At 39.7% G+C, this 18,370-nt stretch overlaps 4 protein-coding genes across 4 annotated transcripts; 2 read left to right on the forward strand and 2 right to left on the reverse strand.

Moving 5' to 3' along the window:
- Nucleotides 1-6,040: 6,040 nt before the first annotated feature.
- Nucleotides 6,041-7,607, reverse strand: RPS7A_1 (ribosomal protein S7A; the record flags this gene model as incomplete). The annotated part of the gene is made up of 5 exons (XM_064825355.1): nucleotides 6,041-6,482; nucleotides 6,538-6,629; nucleotides 6,694-7,042; nucleotides 7,120-7,205; nucleotides 7,263-7,607. The coding sequence occupies 5 exons, from the start codon at nucleotides 7,605-7,607 to the stop codon at nucleotides 6,041-6,043; spliced, it is 1,314 nt and encodes a 437-aa protein (XP_064680732.1).
- Nucleotides 7,608-7,921: 314 nt separating this feature from the next.
- TIF45_1 (eukaryotic translation initiation factor 4E) lies at nucleotides 7,922-9,793 on the reverse strand (the record flags this gene model as incomplete). Its single annotated transcript, XM_064825356.1, has 3 exons — nucleotides 7,922-8,023; nucleotides 8,087-9,467; nucleotides 9,525-9,793. 3 exons carry the CDS (start codon nucleotides 9,791-9,793, stop codon nucleotides 7,922-7,924), a joined length of 1,752 nt encoding a protein of 583 aa, XP_064680733.1.
- A 548-nt stretch (nucleotides 9,794-10,341) lies between these two features.
- On the forward strand, nucleotides 10,342-12,715 carry RPS6_2 (40S ribosomal protein S6; the record flags this gene model as incomplete). The annotated part of the gene is made up of 6 exons (XM_064825357.1): nucleotides 10,342-10,453; nucleotides 10,522-10,552; nucleotides 10,608-10,680; nucleotides 10,737-11,301; nucleotides 11,374-12,542; nucleotides 12,602-12,715. The coding sequence occupies 6 exons, from the start codon at nucleotides 10,342-10,344 to the stop codon at nucleotides 12,713-12,715; spliced, it is 2,064 nt and encodes a 687-aa protein (XP_064680734.1).
- A 2,085-nt stretch (nucleotides 12,716-14,800) lies between these two features.
- Nucleotides 14,801-16,486, forward strand: ATC70_006077 (uncharacterized protein; the record flags this gene model as incomplete). The annotated part of the gene is made up of 5 exons (XM_064825358.1): nucleotides 14,801-15,143; nucleotides 15,209-15,280; nucleotides 15,346-15,716; nucleotides 15,776-15,983; nucleotides 16,044-16,486. The coding sequence occupies 5 exons, from the start codon at nucleotides 14,801-14,803 to the stop codon at nucleotides 16,484-16,486; spliced, it is 1,437 nt and encodes a 478-aa protein (XP_064680735.1).
- Between the last annotated feature and the right edge of the window lie 1,884 nt (nucleotides 16,487-18,370).

Here is an 18,370-nt window from a genome sequence, read left to right on the forward strand (position 1 = left end):
TTCATCAAGCGATACGGATAATGTTACTCATTGCTCGCTTGTTTGATTCAAGTGGTAATTCCTTGAAGGACAAATGCATGACATATAAATATTGACTTGAACATGGCAGCGATGAATCCATAAACCCAAAAAGATCAACTAATAAATTGTTTCATTATAGCCCTTTACCACATTACACATTGCTACACAACGGTATCTAAGCACAAGAAGCGCGCTAATGGGCTCCACGATACGTGGTAAGAGAGTCATAAAAGATTTATATTTTGCTCTAAAGTTTCACGAAAAGGGGGGTACAGCTAAACCAAGCCCTATGCTGGGGCTAAAGCCTTTATAGCAGGCCTATTATATGCCCACTTTGGAGGGTTGCTAAACATAAGTATGAACAGGTTTTCAGCCGCTACATTGGTTGTCAAATAATTAAGCGAGTAAAGTGTAAAGTACCCGATACAAAAAAAAGCAGTGTTTCATCATTATTATCAGTACAACTGCCAATTCAACCAGGCTTTTTCTCTACTAACTAATAGTTGCATTTTGCTCCTATGTGTTTGATCTACAGAATGAAACCTCGTTTGAGCACCTACCAAGATACTTCCTTTCAACAATTGCACTTTCAACCCCAAATTGAAATTTACAGTGGTAAATGTGGAAATTAAGACTTATTAAGTCTAAAATCCCCAGACAAAATAATATAAATAACAATAATGCCAACCTGATAAAGGTATCAAACTGACAGGTGTAAATACACTAGAGAATCTCAACTGGCCAAGTAGATGATTCTTCTTCTATACTTTAACAATGGATAAAAGCTCTACTAATGAGAATGGACATATACAGTATATAGTGTGGATCATAAAGTGCACATCTGAAGCAGCAATCTCAAATTGCATCGATCTTGATGCTTATCCAAAGATGGAAATAGAACTGTTTAGAATAACGAAATATAGACAGAGTAAATACAATTAGAACTGAATATATTTATTATGTTATTCCAAGATTGAATAGGGATCAAAACTAGTGTAGATATCAAAGGTATTTATAGTTATTTGACAGTGCCGCAGCAATAGGACCTTGATCTTGAATGCGGGATAATTGTATAAGCCTTGAACCAGTAACGAGGATGTGCTGCATCAGAACTCATGAACCGCCAGTCAAGGATAAACAACAAAGATGATCCAGGATAGAATGTTCTTCCTAATAGCTTTGACGGAAGAACATTTGTCGGAATTGAAACCCACTTCCAGGGACGAAAGGCCATAGGCTACCACTCTCTAGGAACCAGGATATAGATTAGCCATTTGATGGCACCACTCATGTTCCTTCGTGCTGCTTGAATAAAGACCTCTCACTTCTACTATGCATCTCAGCTCATTCTCAGATCCTCTTATGTAATATACGACGCCTAATACATTTGCCTCTCAGAGATGATCTATATCCTCAACAAGAACATCTTTAGCCAATGTCGAAATGCAAGTATAAATCCATAGCGCCATCCATGTCCGTAATGCCATCTATAGCCTCCTACGGTATATCTTATATAGTATGAATCTTATAGTAGTAGTACTAGCGCATCTGATGTTCATATCTTTCTTACACTATAAAGTCGTATCGTACATCTACTCCAGTACGCACAGTTTATACTATCTCAATCTGATAACTGGATGAACTATCGGAAGGCAGATCAGAGGTGATGTATTCTACGCCCACTACCCAATTTAAAATACAATTACACGAATGTCTTTCTCGCTAATTTCGACATTTTGACTATTAGAATAATGTACTTCTCTCAGAGCTCCAGCAGCGATATTTCAAGTGCTGATTTCGGATGGCCCAAAACTCGAAGCCGGAACTACTTTTGTACATCCAGCATCTTGTTACGAGATAGAAGTTAGTGAACCTTGTAACTGACACCACATTGTTGTGCCAGAAGGGCTACAACTGTCTATAAAGATTAAGGTATTCTTGATGGGTAGATATGTCTGTGTTGTGCAACAACATGGGCAAGCTATGATAATTGAAGTGCATCTCAGCTATTAAAATACTGAGGTTCACCAGATGTGATAAGCGTTGTACAAGATAAATTGCTACTTTGGCATTCAAAACTTAGTATAAATAGAATAACTCTTGTCTTCATCAATAAATCTTTAGTTTTTGTGTCTAATCTTATTCAAATAAGTCTTCTCTTGTTTTTATAATATCGAACATTTTTTTATAAGCTACAAATAATAATTCTTTTATTCTTTGTGCTTAACATGTACAATGCAGAACCTCTGGGCCATCAGACAGAAGTGTAATTTACTGACTCTTCTGACAACGCAACCCATTACGTCGTCATTTTAGGTCAAATTCTGTTCAAATCTAGCCATTTTCAAGCATGAATAACTCATGCCACAAAGCGTTTGGAGCGTTTGGAGTAGCACCACACGCCTTCTCTTGGCCACGCTTTACTTACTGATGCTTTATCTCAAGATTTTCTGGGTCATTGCAAACCCAGGAAAATTCTCATATTTACATGAGTATTAGCAAAGGAAAGTTCTTGAAAATCAAATGATCGCGCTTTTCACCCCAAAAATGAAGACTTTTTCTATGATATATATTAGGCCGCTTTGATTGTAATGATAAAATGCGACATTGGAAGCTCTTTCTATAAGACTTGCATACGCTAAATTTTGACATATTCATAGAAAACCTGTTTTCATACTTTTGCGAATTGCTCAATATTTTCAGTTTAAGAACTGTATATAATTAAAATCATTCGATGCGGCTTCCTTAGTTCTCTAAGTTTGTATTAGAAAGTTGGTTATAACAACGACAGTTTTCATAATGAAATCTGGCAAAAACGTTTAAAAGATGTCAGACAGGTCAAATTTGAACACGAGAATACCTACTGCACAAATTCAAATTAAATTGCCGCAATTAGGGGGTGCCACTGCAGAAGACTGAGACCAAATCTACTAGCCGTGACGCCGGATAGGGCGCCGTCTCATTTTTTTCCATATCCCCGTTTTTTTTTCCCTTTTTGAAAGACGCGTTTAGCATCAAGTCATGGTCGGTTTGGAAACTGTTTGATTGATAATAACACTCTAGCTTCCAATAAATCTGTCTTGTACTTGTGGAAGAACTTGAAACTGCTTCTTTGAAGTGGAATATATTAGGTACTATTCAATAACGAACACTGGAAGGCGTAGAATTAACACTAATAATTGAGTTTGTTTATTAGGTTTTAGTAATTTTTTGCTTGTATGAGTGAGTGCTGCTGCTATTACTTCTCTGCCTTCTCTGCTGCTTGTTTCTTTGGTTCATCATGTCTGGTGGTTGCTTCTTTGGTCTCTGCTGGTGACGTTCGTTCTTTGGTTTGTCTATAATGCTTGTGTTGCTGCTGCTGCTGCTGCTAATCTGGTCTTTCCTGGTCTACTGTATTTGGTGCATGCTCGTTCTCTGGTTTATATCCGGTGATTGCGTAATATCTGGCCTATCTCTGGTGGTGATACGTGGTAAGTAATTTCTTTGATCTTTGTCTGCTCTCTGCTGATGGCGTTTCAAGTTCTTTAGTTTTTCCATGATGCTGGTGTTGCTGCTGCTGCTGCTGCTATTCTGGTCTTTCCTGGTCTGCTGTATTTGGTGCATGCTCGTTCTCTGGTCTGTCTCCGGTGATTATTGCCTATACTTTTCTGGTCTATCTGTGGCTGTGGTAAGTGGTAAGTATCTTCTTTCTTCTGGCCGCAATGATATAAAACTTCTTTGAACGCTTATATCATTGTTTCCTTCCTCGTGATAATGCATTCATGATGTTTGCCTTGTTGCGCTTTTTCTTCTTCTTTTTCTTTTGTTGGTGGTGTTTCCTCTGTGGCTTCACATGAAACAACATTAGTCATTATGTCGTATTGCAAACTTATAATACCACTATTGCTTTTGCAGTTGTGCGTATTTGTGCCATGTTGCTTTACTACATCAGACTATTACTACCATGCACGTTGCTCATGTATGCATTTTTATTGTAACAACAACGAGCTTTTTTGAACATCTTTGATGTTGTATTTTTTCATGCTTTTCTTTGACTCGCTTCGTGTGAGTGTCTCTTTTTTTGTCTACATAATACTACTATACTCTTGTAGTATTATGTTCATTTGTTCCTCTTATTATGTTTCTTTTGAAGCATACTTTTTTACGTTGTGTGGATGTGCCTATCCCTGAAGCTCAACAAGACTTTATCCGAGGCTAGGAGGTAGATAGGCCGCCTCCACTTGGTTATCGCTACTTACTTTAGTGATGATTGAGAGTCTCAACGCCTGAATCTAAAGCTAGGTGGTGTAAGTAAGGCATGCTCTAGCACTTGGGGGAAGTTTAATGATAGCATCTACTATATTGCTATATATAGCGGAGCTTAAAATTTTGCCTCACATCAAAACAGGGGGAAACCCTCGCAAATTTTTTTTTAGGTCAGCGGAGTTTTTACGCGATTTGATTGGCTCAGAGGTTCAGGGACCGAAGGATTCTAGCTAGTTGATCTCCTATTGATCTGTCATTTATTATAATTTTGTGTTTGCAATAAAACGGGTATCCAAACAGATACAATTTAAATTCTTCCTTATTCGAAATAACATAAGGTGCAGTGATTTGATCTGATATCGGTTACACAGCTCTATGTGGGGGACGTTTATTGAATTTATTATATGAAAAACGTTATTATATTATAGGTACAGTAGTACACTCAATACTACTACATCCTCCCAGCAATACCGAACGCTTCGCCAAGCATGTGTCTTTTATCATTAGGTTTCAGCATGTGGTGTCAGTTTCAAGGTTTGCTAACTTCTATTTCGTAGCAAGATGCTGGATGTACAAAAGTAGTTCCGGCTTCGAGGTTTGGGCCATCGATACAAAGAACAATGTTTCAACACTATTATCTTTACAGCTGCCAATTCAACCACGCTTCTTCTCTAGTAGCTGCATTTTGCTTCTCTATATTTGATTTACAGAATGAGACCTCTGGGTGCTCACTACAATACTTTCAAAAATTGGGGTTTGAAAAAACCCCAAATTAGAATTTACAGTGACAAAATCATGCTTTTCTTTTTTTAATAACAGCATAGAAAAATCCATACGATGCTCAAGTATATAAAATAAACCTATAGGGTGCATTGACTAATGCTGACGCACAAAATAAACTTATAGCACCCACTGTAGCAAAAGTTAGCTTTGAGCGATTAACAGTCTTGGCCAACTTGACTAGGGCAGAACTTTTTGACAGTGTAACAACTCCATGAAAACTGATGCTACAGCTTTGAGTAAAGCCCCAAACAATAGAAGAACTGTGTTTCTACACAATTATTACTACAGTTGAATTGGTACAGATTTAATACATGTTTTCCTTCGAAAAGCTTTAAAAGTAATGCGGTGCATTGCAGTCTCAAATTATTTGTCAAGTCTATACAAATCAATCTTGAAACAAACATTATCCTACTATACAGCAGATCACACGAATTGTGCGCACTATTTCCTGAATCAATCTTTACAAACGATTATCAAAAACAGCATTTATTTCATAATCAACAATTAAAATATCGACATATATTCCATCCGTGAATTCAGTTATAGTTCATTCGGATGAATATACAGAGGCCCTATTTTCGACATTTACCTTATTTTTTTTTGCAAGGATATACTGTATAGACAGACATTAGATTATTATGAATAGCATATTACATCAAGACATCTGAACAAAATCATCCATTTTTCCATCGAAATCTTTATATCAGTCTTCACATTTACTATTCTTAGCATCTCATTATAGATCTGTCAAATATCTCGAATTAGTCTTGATAAATCCTTTGAATGCACTTTTGACAAATGTTTCTATCTTTTTATGCAGACCTGCTTAACATACTCTCTTACAACATTTTTATAAACCAGAATCAGATACGTAAATTATACATGCCAAGTTCAAATACCTATTGCAGATGACAATTTTATTGATTCAAACATAATGTAAGATAGCAAAAAGTAGATGGTTTGGATATAAGAGTAGTGATTTTTTCTTTAATTAATCTATCAACATGGTCTGGCCAAATGCAGTAGTAATAAACTTTGTAGTAACGACAGAAAAGTCCTTGGCTACCATGTTGTTTGATACAACAGTAGAGGAAGAAGATGAAGCAATAGAAGCATCGTCCTTCTCCATAACGGAGATTAGTGATGGTTGATCTTGGGCAGCATTGATGTACTGGTCCCAAGCAGTGTCCAAAACTTGTCTCGGAGCCAAGTAATGCTCATCTGACATCATGAATGTGCCCCAGTGAATACCTACAGATACTCGAGGACAGCCCAAGTCAAAATGCGCCTTGATAGCATCCTCTGGACCCATATGCAGATGTTGCATTAATTGTGTAGGCATGAAGCTGCCAATAGGAATAGCTGCCAATGTAAAAGGAGCATACAGATTGCCAATTGCCTTGAATAGTTCAGGAGAATACCCAGTATCGCCGCTATGTGTGAAAATCTGAATAAATGATGCTTGGTGCTGCTCAGAGAAACACTCACCAAAAAAATATCTTGTCGTCACTTGCTTTGATAACATAGCTGCACCAAAGTGTGTTGTTCTTTTCAAAGGGAGTGCGTGAACCACTCCAATGCTATATGATGAAAAACTGGATCAATACATGATGAGGCATACATCAATGTTTATATACACATTACCATGGCAGGCACACATGCAATCGTGATATCTGTATTTTTATGACACACTTCTTGCCACCAATCCAGCTCTATCACATTAGTGACACCCCGCTTTACAAACCAGTTCTTTAGACCGAGAGGAATGTACCACACAACAGAATTACCTAATTTTTTTACTGCAGATTCATCCAAATGATCAAAATGGTCATGCGAAACAACGACGATATCCACATTGTCGATGAAATCCTCCAATGGACATGGTATAGGTCTCAACCTCTTTGGTCCAAAGTAATCGTTGATAGAACATTTGCTGAATATCGGATCAGACAAAATAGTTAATCCTTCAATTGTCATAAGACAGGTGGATTGACTACAATGTAATACGAAAGCGCCACAATTCATCATCAGTCTGTATCCTTTTATCCTCTCATTTATGAATAAGCTTACCCGAACCATGTGAATGTTACTGATTTGCCAGGGTTTCTGATTTGATCCAAGTTGGGTTTCATGACAGGAAGCGTTTTATCCAATTCCTATATAATGTCTAGTCAGTCTTTAGTCTCAGTGTTCGTTGCCATAAGATAGCCTACCTGCTCGCATTTAGGTATACCGTTGCCTTTCCATCTGCCCATCCAAAACAACGCCGTCTTATAAAAAGGTATTTCATTCCATTCATCAAAGGGGTTCACAAATCGCTTATCGATGCGCAAGCTGGCATATTTTTCTTCTGGTCTTTTCAGTGATTTCCTCTTGTTGATGCCTTTTTGACGGCTGATTTCAATATCATGATGATGCTGAGCACTTGATTTATGATAACAATAGTAGGCGATAGCTGTAGCTGCAGCAGTGACGGTAACTAACACTGCAGTTTGATGATGACTGTATATTTTGTAGATAAGATTGCTGCTTTTCACCCGTTTCAAAAGTTGAGGCATTGTGTATGAGCAAAGCAAAGAAAGAGAAGAACCTGCAAATAACTTTTTTTTTGAAGTGCCTGATATTTTCTTTATCCTTTCCGTCATGTTTGTTGTTTTAGGCTGGTGTTACAACCGATGAAAAGAGAGAGAGAGAGAGCGAGAGATTTTAATATAAAAATGTAAAAAGAAAAGAAAGGAGTAAAATTGTCTCGTTTTTATACCAAAATATCAAATGTGTTTGTTTGTCTACATTTATATTTTGGTTCATGAAACTCTATTTAATATACCCCTCAATGAGCAAGAATGAAACAAGTAGAACGGAACCTTCATTTTTATTGCAAATGTCGTTTCAATTGTGAGGGCAATGGTGTTACCATGGCAACGGACTTGTTGGAGAGCATGGTTGCAAAAGATTTCAGTAAATGTTGATGTTCCTACAAACAACTTTTTTTTAATTAACTGTCCTTTATCAGATCCATATCAGATGTAATACTCACTTGATTGATAAATGTAATAGACCATCCCATCTGCTGTTTTGAATTTGCTGGCAAAGGCTTCTGCAAAATAGCACGACCTATGCGATGAACATAATCATCCAGCGTTGTTGCCATATCATAATTGATAACGAGCCGCACAGATGGTAAATCGATGCCGCGCGCAAGTACATCAGTTGAAACAATGATATCCCACAATGGTTCTGTTTGGTTAATCCCCGCAATGATCATCGCTCTTTCCTCCTGCGTTTTATCTCCATGCATGGCCACCACTCGCAAATGGGAATTTCGTTTCTTTATCGCTCTGGTCAAGAACTCTGCTCCCAGTCGACTAGCAACAAATACAAGTATGGGTATCACAAAATATTTTGGATCTCTTAAAATAGAGAACAGGCGTTTGGCTTTGCTCTTGTTGTCCACCCAGAGGATTGTTTGTCGCACTTGATCACTTGCTTCAGGTAACCTCGTTATCTTTTTTTGCTGCTCAACCTTGATTTCAATGGGCAAGACGAGTTTGTCGTAGAGTCGCTCCAGCATCTTGTCATCACTCATGGTAGCTGAAAAGTACGATGTCTGTCGGACAGTCTTGTGGTCTTGCATCTTCCCCAAAATTTGCTTCACTTGCGTTCCAAATCCCAGACTAAACATGGCATCGACTTCATCTAAAACGAGCATCTGAATTTTCCACGCACGAAACAGTTTTGGATGGTGAGTGATCACATCTAAAATACGACCAGGTGTCCCAATGATGATTTGAACCCCTTTTTTCAGTCGATGCAACTGATTTGGTAAGGGCTCTCCTCCAATCAAAAGTCCTGTGCGCATGTTTCGAAGACCTTGGGCCAAACTCTTCATGACATTTTCAATCTGGCAACACAGCTCACGGGTGGGCGCCATGATTATCGCATAAGGTCCAGCTCTTCGCTTGTAATCGTCTATCATTGAGAGCGATACACAGTGCACCAGCATCGGAATACAGAAGGCAGCAGTTTTTCCGCTGTGTGTGGGTGCAATAGCCATCAAATCTCGTCCCGCGAGCCCAATAGTAACTGCCTGTCGCTGCACGCCTGTGGCCATGGACCAACCCATCGATTCAATGTTGTGTAAAATGGTATCGCCCAAAACTGGTGCAAGTTGATCGTATGTGCTGAATGGTTTGGGTATATTGCTTCCAGTAACTTCCACTTCGTGTGCTTTCAGCATTTGATCGACCTGTTGTGGGCTCATGCTAGCGATGGAAGGTGGCTCTTGGTAATTCGTCAGTTTGGCATGAACATTGGCTGCAACGTAGTCTCGAATATGCGTGATTATCACTGGTTTTTTGGCCTTTTTTCTAACAAGTCTGTGCTGGTTCAAATCCGTATTGATTGCTTTACATTGTAAACTGTTTGACAAGCGTTAAAAATTTACATTCTATACTCACAATGTTGATATTCATTACCTGCAAATGTCATGATTGGTGTCATCGTTGATATATTCGCCGTATTTTCCACACACAACACAAATAGGCTCATCTGGTAGGGCTAATCGTTGATCAGAAGAAAACTGCTTTATCGCTTCTTCCGCTTCTTCCTCCTCTGCATTATTTTGGTTATATTCGTCATTGCCACGGATTTCCGGGGTATCTAGCTGTAGTTTCTTGTTGCTCGAATCTTGCTGATTGCCATCGTCTTGACTATGCTTTCTTTTTGCAAGAATTGAGGTGTCCATGATCAAGAAGCAATGCTTTCCTGCGGAGCGAGCCCATAATTTTTTGTGATTGTTTTGGATGTAGTGCATTTAGTACTTTGACATTTCGATTCTACAGTTTGCACAGATGGGTGTATTCATAAATGTGCCTAGCCTTCCACTGGCTCATCAGAATCCTCTAATTTGAACTTCTCGGTCGGTTTTTATATCGATGCTTCTAAGAGGTAATTCACATAAAGGCATGTTGATACTGTGCTCGACATGCCATCCACATACTGCACTCTTCCGCACTCTGATCTTGTTTGAATGTATCAACCATCAACTGAATGCATCCTGAAAGCTGACTATAGTGTCAGCATAAAACTACAGTCCGTCTGTTTAGAGCAACTGTTCTAAGAGATATACCTTCAATCATGATCCGTACCTTGGTTGCAATCAGTGTTGATAGATGCATAAAAGAGTAAAACAGGTCACTACAAGGTCACAATATTTGTTGTCGAAAAAAAAATAGCCATCGTAACTCTCAATGTTAAGTGTTCTTTCCGCTATACAATCCTAATCATTCTACAATGGCACCTGCAGTTCAAAAGAAGACCAAAAAGACTTCTACCTTAAAGAAGCCTGCCAACAAAAAGGTCCAAAAGATTGTCGAGAAAGCGGTCGAAAAGAGAAGCAAGAAGGGTATGTGGTTCCTTGAAATCCAATGTAGGAGTGTGCTGGTTGCTGATGATCTCTGTTTCAACAAGTAGATGCTCAAAAGAAGGCTGTTGCCAGGCAATTGTAAGTAGATTTATGATTGGCATTGCATAGCAAACTCATGTATCTGTCCGTATAGGAGTGAGTCAGAGCCTGAGGATGAAGTCATGGAAGATGCCGCTGATTCAGATGAGGAAGACGATGTTTTCAAGGTAACTTCACCAGCACCAGCATAAACACTCGATAAGCTCACTCAATTTGCATGTAGAAATTGCAACGTGTCATGGATGAAGATTCAGACAACAGTGATGAAGAGAAGGCTGCTGCTGAGGACAGCGACAGCGATATCCCTTCTGATTTCGAAAAGGAGATGGCAGTGGATGAAGACGATAACGACGACGATGAGGATGAAGAAGAGGATGAAGAGAATGAGGAAAAGTTGCAACAAGATATTGAACAGCACAAGAAAGACATGGAAGCATTGAAGGAGCGTGATCCTGAGTTTTATAAGTTTTTGCAAAAAGAAGATGATGGCCTTTTAGGTTTTGGTGAATCTGATCAAGAAGACGAGCCCGAACAAGTTGGTGGCTCTGATGACGAGGGCGCTGATGAAGGCGCTTACAGTGATATGGAGGAGCCTGAGGAGGACGACGAGAAGGAAGCTGCAGTGCATGTGTTGAAAAAGGCCGAGTTAAATGAATGGATCGAGGCTGTCAAAACCCATAAGGATTTCAAGGCATTCAAGAAACTGTTGTCTGCTTTCAAGACTGCTGCTAGAATGTCAGAGGAAGATGACAATGTAACATTTGCTTATAAGATTGAGGACCCTACAGGTAAATAGTAGCACGGCTTCCGAGTCGTATGTATGTATGGACCAGTCAAACTTACATTTTACACTATTGCAGTCTTTTCCAAGGTCATCACAACCACACTTCGTCTTGCACCTATTGTATTTGCTCATCATTTGAAGCCCAAGAAGGAGAATGGATCGCCATTGACCTCGGGTCGCTGGTCATTCTTCAGATCCTACGTCAGATCTTACCTCAACAACTTGCTCCATCTTTTGCGCAACTTGACTGACGCCGACATGCTTCGTTTGACTATCCGTGAAGCCGAAAAATGCACCAACCTCTACGTCTGCTTTGACCGTCTTGCCAAGGAATACCTCAAGACCTTGCTGAACGCATGGTCCAACCTTGGTTCTACTGATATTGTCCGTGTGCAAGCGTTTTTGAGCATCAAATCCTTAGCCACCATGCCAGTGCCTGCCAGCAAAGATACCAACTCTCAAGGCTATCTCGATCTCTGTCTCAAGAATGTCTACCTCACATTTGTCAAAAACTGCAAAAACACAAACTTGCACACGTTACCTGTTATCAACTTGATGCGTAACTTGGCCGTTCAGTTATATGGCATCAACCCCGTCCTTAGTTATCAACAAGGCTTTGTATATATTCGTCAATTAGCTATTCATCTTAGACAAGCCATGAAGGTGCGTTCCACCAAAAATCACAACATGGTCTACAACTGGCAATACGTCCACTGTATTGATTTCTGGTCTGATGTGTTGAATGCCTATGCTGGTAATATGGTAGATGAAGAAGGTGATGTTGTCGAGTCCCCTCTTAAGGCTTTGGTGTATCCCTTAACACAAGTAGCTGTGGGTGTGATCCAATTGATTCCTACTGCACAATTCTATCCTCTTCGTTTCCACGTACTTCGCTCTCTCAACTCACTTATTCACAACACACACGTCTTTGTTCCTCTCGCTACCTATGTTTTGGAGGTCTTGGAAGGCACAGTGGCTATGGAGAAGGCCAAGCAATCCAATGCTGGTTTGCCCACTGACTGGGATTTGGTGTTGAAGGTCAATAAGAAGAGTATTCATGGTCGCATGTATCAAGATGAAGTTTTGGATCAATGTGCCAAGGCATTGAAGAACTATTACAAGGAGTATTCTCATCATATTTCATTCCCTGAGATGGTGGATGCTGATATCATTGCTATCAAGCGTTTCGTCAAGCAATCAAAGAGTATAAAGGGCAAAGACAAGTTGGCTAAATTGGCAAAGGATGTAAGTTTCTCTACGTGTGCTTTATTCTGAATAATATTACTGATGTTTCTACCATGTAGCTCGAGGCCAAAGCTAAGTTTGTTCGTCAGCAACGTAGTAAGATCAGCTTCAGTCCAGAGAATGAAGCTGAAATTGAGAAATTCAACAGCGACTTGAAAGCAAAGATGACGTAAATCAATTCATATCACCTCTCATACAACAACCTTTTATATATAAATAATAAACTAGAACTGTATACAAGTATCAACCGGGGAAGAGGGTTTTCAGAATTTGATCAGGGTATAGGAGACAACGTAAATCACAGCTACAATTACGATCAAACCTATGCAATAGCAAACAAAGCGTATAAACAGGTGCAGGAGAGCTGCTAGTTGCATTAAAAGCTGCCTAATCCTATCCAATGTATTGCCACCCAACCTTCCCATAAACAAGCACAGTGATGCACCGTATCTTAAGATTAACAAGCGGTACAGCCATAGCAAAAAGTAGCTCCTACTACCATTCTCTGCACTCAATGTCGCCCTTCCCTCACGCCAAAGCTGCTGCTGTTGTGCGTTGACTATATGCTGGAAAAGCTGTTGCACATCGGGCCCAAAATCACGCAGACGAGTAGGTTGGGTATCACTGGATGCCATTATTTGAGGCCGCATCCAGACGTACGCTTCTGGAAGAAGAATAACCACTGTCATTACATGGCGATGTCTTTCTTGTTGCAATGGAACGCCTTGTTGCTGGCCGTGGATAAGCGACAGTCTTTTGCATGCTTTATTCCTGTGCTTATGAATGTTCAGTCCTTTCGTCCCTTTTAAACTGCCTTTTCCACAAATGTCACAAGTAGTACCTATGATAAACGTTACTTATTGATCATTTATGCTTCACACTGATCTTGCATATTTGTACCTGCTTCGGATCGATGCCGCTGAGAATCCATGTCAGGATTAGGAGCCCTTCAATCGAAATGTGTCAATTTGGTTTACATTTTATAATGCTTTTTCTAACAATGAGGGTAATCTGAACAAAGAGGCCATACATCCAGCCGTAGAGGGAGGCGCCATTGAGTATTCTCTACTACCTGAGAGCTATGGTTTAAGCGGCATTACTTGGTAAAATGACATGACGTTTTGATTTTACGAGGTCAAAGGCTTCTTTTAGTCTGATCTGCTCGGGCTCATGCTTGATCTAAAGTGTTCCATGAACCTTTATCTATTTGACAAGTGTAGCGTGGTTTTGAGTGGCACCCAGCATGTGCTACACGTGTTTCTACGATCAATGAATGTACCATGGCATGTCATGTATACACTTGGCGATCTCAAGACACCAAACTCTCCAGATTTTTGGGTTTTCATGGAAAATGGCTAAATCATGACATGAAACCTTGAACATTATAAGCTTGTAATTTGGGTTGTCTGCATTACGTACAAACCCCAGGCAATTGGATATCAGTTTCAAATCTTAATCACGAAAAAGATGGACCACTTTTGATTGCAAGCACAAAGATAACACCCTTCCAGATGTTGTTGAGTGTACAGGTGCACATTAAATGGCAAAGATTAGCATGTGAGAGGTTAATCGGGCCGGGATATATGATTTGAAGTAAGGAAAGAAGCTTCATGTTCGGAGATACGGCACCTTGAAATGAAATGATGGTTTCCATCTATGTCGAGCATGATTGTCTACTCTCTTTATAGATACCAGGCGCTCAATGGATGACACATTTAGCACCTTACTGGGTTGCCAAAACATACGCTAGGGGCTTTTTTTCTTATTTTTTAATGCAGCGAATGATACATGGAGGCATGGAAACTGATTCTATTAGGCCAATCGCATGTACAGTATGATTGAAAGCGGGAGATTAGTTGCATATGTAAAACGTGTTCATTTAAATGGATCAAGCAAAAGCAAATGTTAGTATTTTACTTTAAAGCAGGGGGGCCATTTCATTTCAATAGTAAAATTATGGTATATCAGGATGTGATGGAAGCATCTATTTATGCTATCATTTTACAGAATGGAAGTTTGCATTGATAATCGCCGATAAAACTTTTTTGCTTGAGATGATGATGATGATGATGATGATGATAAGCCAGCAGTCCATAATTTAGAAAAGCGTGGCAATGTTATTTGATGTAATCTCAAATAAGCGTGTGTCTCTTTTGCCGTTTTGATAGAGCATATTTTTTTTTCTCTTCTTTCTTTTCTCAAAAAAAAAAAAGCCCTTTTTATCCCAGTATCCATCTCCCTTTTTCCTTGCTAGTATTATGTCTTTTTTCAACAAGATCATTGACCGAGCCAAGCACGGTAATCACAACTCATTCAAGGAGGAGAAGTTGCCTCAGCAACAGCAACAACATTTGCAGCAGCAACCACAGCAACAGCCAGAGCTATCCAAAGGCGATAGTAATAGGCCATTCTTTGGTATCCACACACCACATTCCTCAACCTCCTCCTCCCATGCAACCAACTCAATGCAAGAGCAACCCCAATCCCAATTACCAAAAGTCCAAGAAGAGGCTGGGTCTAATAATAACCATTATGCAACTGGCTATGTGACACCGAGACAATCACAAGATTTACATCAAAACATGGATATTGATACACCTGGTAAGCGTTAAGCTTGTTTTTCCTTTATTCTTTGCTGTTTAATCTCTCAATTCAATTGATACTAGAGCAAATGAACCAACAGCAGCCACAACCACAACCACAGCAGCAGCAGCAGCACTCGGAACAATCGCAAGAAGGTATAGATATCCAACGGCGTGAGACATTTGACATGGGGGGAACATGCTTACATTTATTTCAAAAGGTCGCGCTGCATTAAAACAAAAGTACCAGCATTACGACAGCGCTATCATGGATCAACGCAAAAACAGGCCCAAGCTTAAACTGGATGATTTCCATCTGCTACGTACATTGGGCACTGGCTCCTTTGGTCGAGTTCATTTGGCACAATCAAGACACAATGGGCGATATTACGCCATCAAGGTCTTGAAAAAGACAGAAGTGGTTCGGTTGAAGCAGGTTGAGCACACCAACAATGAAAAGCACATATTGGAAGCTGTGGCTAATCCCTTCTTGGTGAATTTGTGGGGCACTTTTCAAGATGATGCTAATCTCTACATGGTGATGGATTATGTACCAGGTGGTGAATTGTTCAGCGTACTCCGAAAAAGCAAGGTAAGCACACAATGGTACGAAATGGCGGAGGGCAAATGATTGACATCTCGCATGCACAGCGTTTCCCTGATCATGTCGCTAAATTTTACGCTGCTGAAGTGGCACTGGCCATTGAATATCTCCATAAAAAGGATGTGGTTTATCGTGATCTGAAGCCTGAAAATCTACTACTGGATGCCAATGGTCATATCAAAATCACAGATTTTGGCTTTGCCAAATACGTGCCCGACATTACATGGACTCTCTGCGGCACACCCGACTATCTCGGTAAGTGTTGTTCTCAAAAGGGTATATTTTCATTGGGTTGACTAATATCTCTTTGCACAGCCCCAGAAGTGATTCAATCAAAGGGTTACGGTAAAGCAGTCGATTGGTGGAGTTTGGGTATCTTGATTTTTGAAATGTTGGCAGGCTATCCACCATTTTATGACGACGATCATTTGAAGCTTTACGAAAAGATTTTGCAGGGCAAGATTCGTTGGCCATCCTATTTTGATCCCAATGCAAAGGATTTGCTAAAGCACCTGCTCACATCAGATTTATCCCGTCGATACGGTAATCTAAAGAACGGTGCTGATGATATTAAGAATCATCCCTGGTTCCAAGGCGTCGATTTTGATCGCGTTGCGAATAGACAAATCAGAGCACCCTATATCCCACAAATCCGCGGTGATGGTGATGCTAGTCATTTCGATAGATATCCTGAAAGTAATGAACAGTACGGCTTGCCTGCTGAGGATCCGTACAGAGAGAAATTTCTTGATTTCTAATAAACAACCCATTGAATGCTTGGATACGCAAGGTTTCATTGGAGCAAAGAGCTTTATGTTTAGTGCTGGATGACGAGCGTGTTTATGTCAAACACATCTAGGAGAGGCTTCTAATCCAACTTTTTTACTGTGAGAAGGCACCAATTAAAAGGTGTGGCATTACACAATTTTCACTTGAAAGTATCCAGAAATACATTAGTTCAGTACAGTTCCTTGTATCCGAATTATGTTAACAATGGATTCATGCAATAACAGCTACGAGGTAACATAAGGATGCTCAAAATAGCACCAGTGTTATATTCTGAAGGTTGTCTCTAATAAAATGATAAATTACGTACAAAAACACTCTGAGAAATTCCTACACATACAAACGAATTTCCAGCCGTTATACTGGCTGTCTGGTTACGTTTGCATAAAGTTGGATGAAGGTACAGCATTCATCTTTGCCAAACAATCAAACTGTCAAGAGTACACTGAATCCTGGAAGGTCCTTGCAGCAGTATTTCTCCGCATAATATATGAGATGAATGTCAAAATGGACTTAAATCAGAAGGCTAGCATTACTTGAGCCAGACAAGCCAAGAAAAATGTCCAACAAGTAATTGCCTTACGACCACTGACAATGATACTGGTATATGGCAATTGATGCTTTATTCTTCTGTAGCTACAGAATACTACCAACATGAAGCAATGTTTTCACATCAATCCTAGAGAAAACTACCGCAGTATATCAAGTAGTATAATATTAAGGTGTGCTACATGAAAAACTCTACTACATGATAGATTGAAGCAATGGAGGATGAGGATGCTAAATCTGCTAGTAGTAGCTAGGCTATTCCCACTAGCACTGTTCCAAATTCTGCTGCTTCTCCCAAGGTCAACGTTGCTTCTAGCACCGGTCTACTAACGTCTAGTAACAAGCGCACATATGGGACATAATTGAAATATGCTTCGACATGAGCCCCGACTCGAAGCTCTAGCATGATACTATCCAGAGAAATCAGCTACCTTTGCTGGTGAAGACATATTCTAGCCAAATACACAGCCTTTCAACAGTCGGCTTTCAGTAAAATCACAACATAATAGATTTATGGTCCCTATTAGACACTTTCAAAACCTCAAACAGAAAAGTAAATCTTCAAGTATTTTGATAAACTGGTATTATTGAATACGAGTGTTTACGCTTCGGATAGCTCTCTACCTTTGCTTCGCTTCGATGAGAACCAACCTGCGCTGCGGTAGTTCGTGCTACCGATTGCCCTTGCGTATCCTATCGAAATACTGCTGCTTTCATTTTGACCTTCCACTTACACATGGAAACCCTTCATATTACTTGTGGATTTGATTCTTGTGTGATTCTCTACATCCATATATATATATATATATATAGCTAACTCATATACGGGCAAGCAGCATACAAATAGTATCCCTTTTTAGTCCTTAGCGTCCTTAATACAGCAAAATATGAGTGCAATTGAGCTGCATTTTTCTCGTGTTCAAGGCCGTTCTAGACCGCCAGAATAGCACCAAACCATCTCTTTCAACCAGCACTTACTAACACGTTTGCTCAACTTTTTTGGAGACCAAAAAAAAAACCTGACCGAAAATCGACCAAAAAGTATGAGGTACCCCCTCATGGTTTTCATCGAAAATCAAACGATCGCGTTTTTGACCTCAAAAATGAAGACTTTTGCTATGGTATATATTGAATCAAAAAAGTTCTCTCGATCCAATGCAACCCCTAAAATCATCTTTGTGGGACTTTGATATGTAAAATTTCGACTTTTTGGCCAGAAACCTTTTTCCATATTTTTACGAATTGCTCAATAAGTTTACTCAAAACATCTATCTTATTTGGTACCATTGGATGCGCCTTGAAAAGCA

The sequence above is a fragment of the Mucor velutinosus genome (assembly GCF_035048745.1).
Source record: "Mucor velutinosus strain NIH1002 chromosome Unknown tig00001544, whole genome shotgun sequence".
In the NCBI taxonomy this organism is placed as follows: domain Eukaryota; kingdom Fungi; phylum Mucoromycota; class Mucoromycetes; order Mucorales; family Mucoraceae; genus Mucor; species Mucor velutinosus.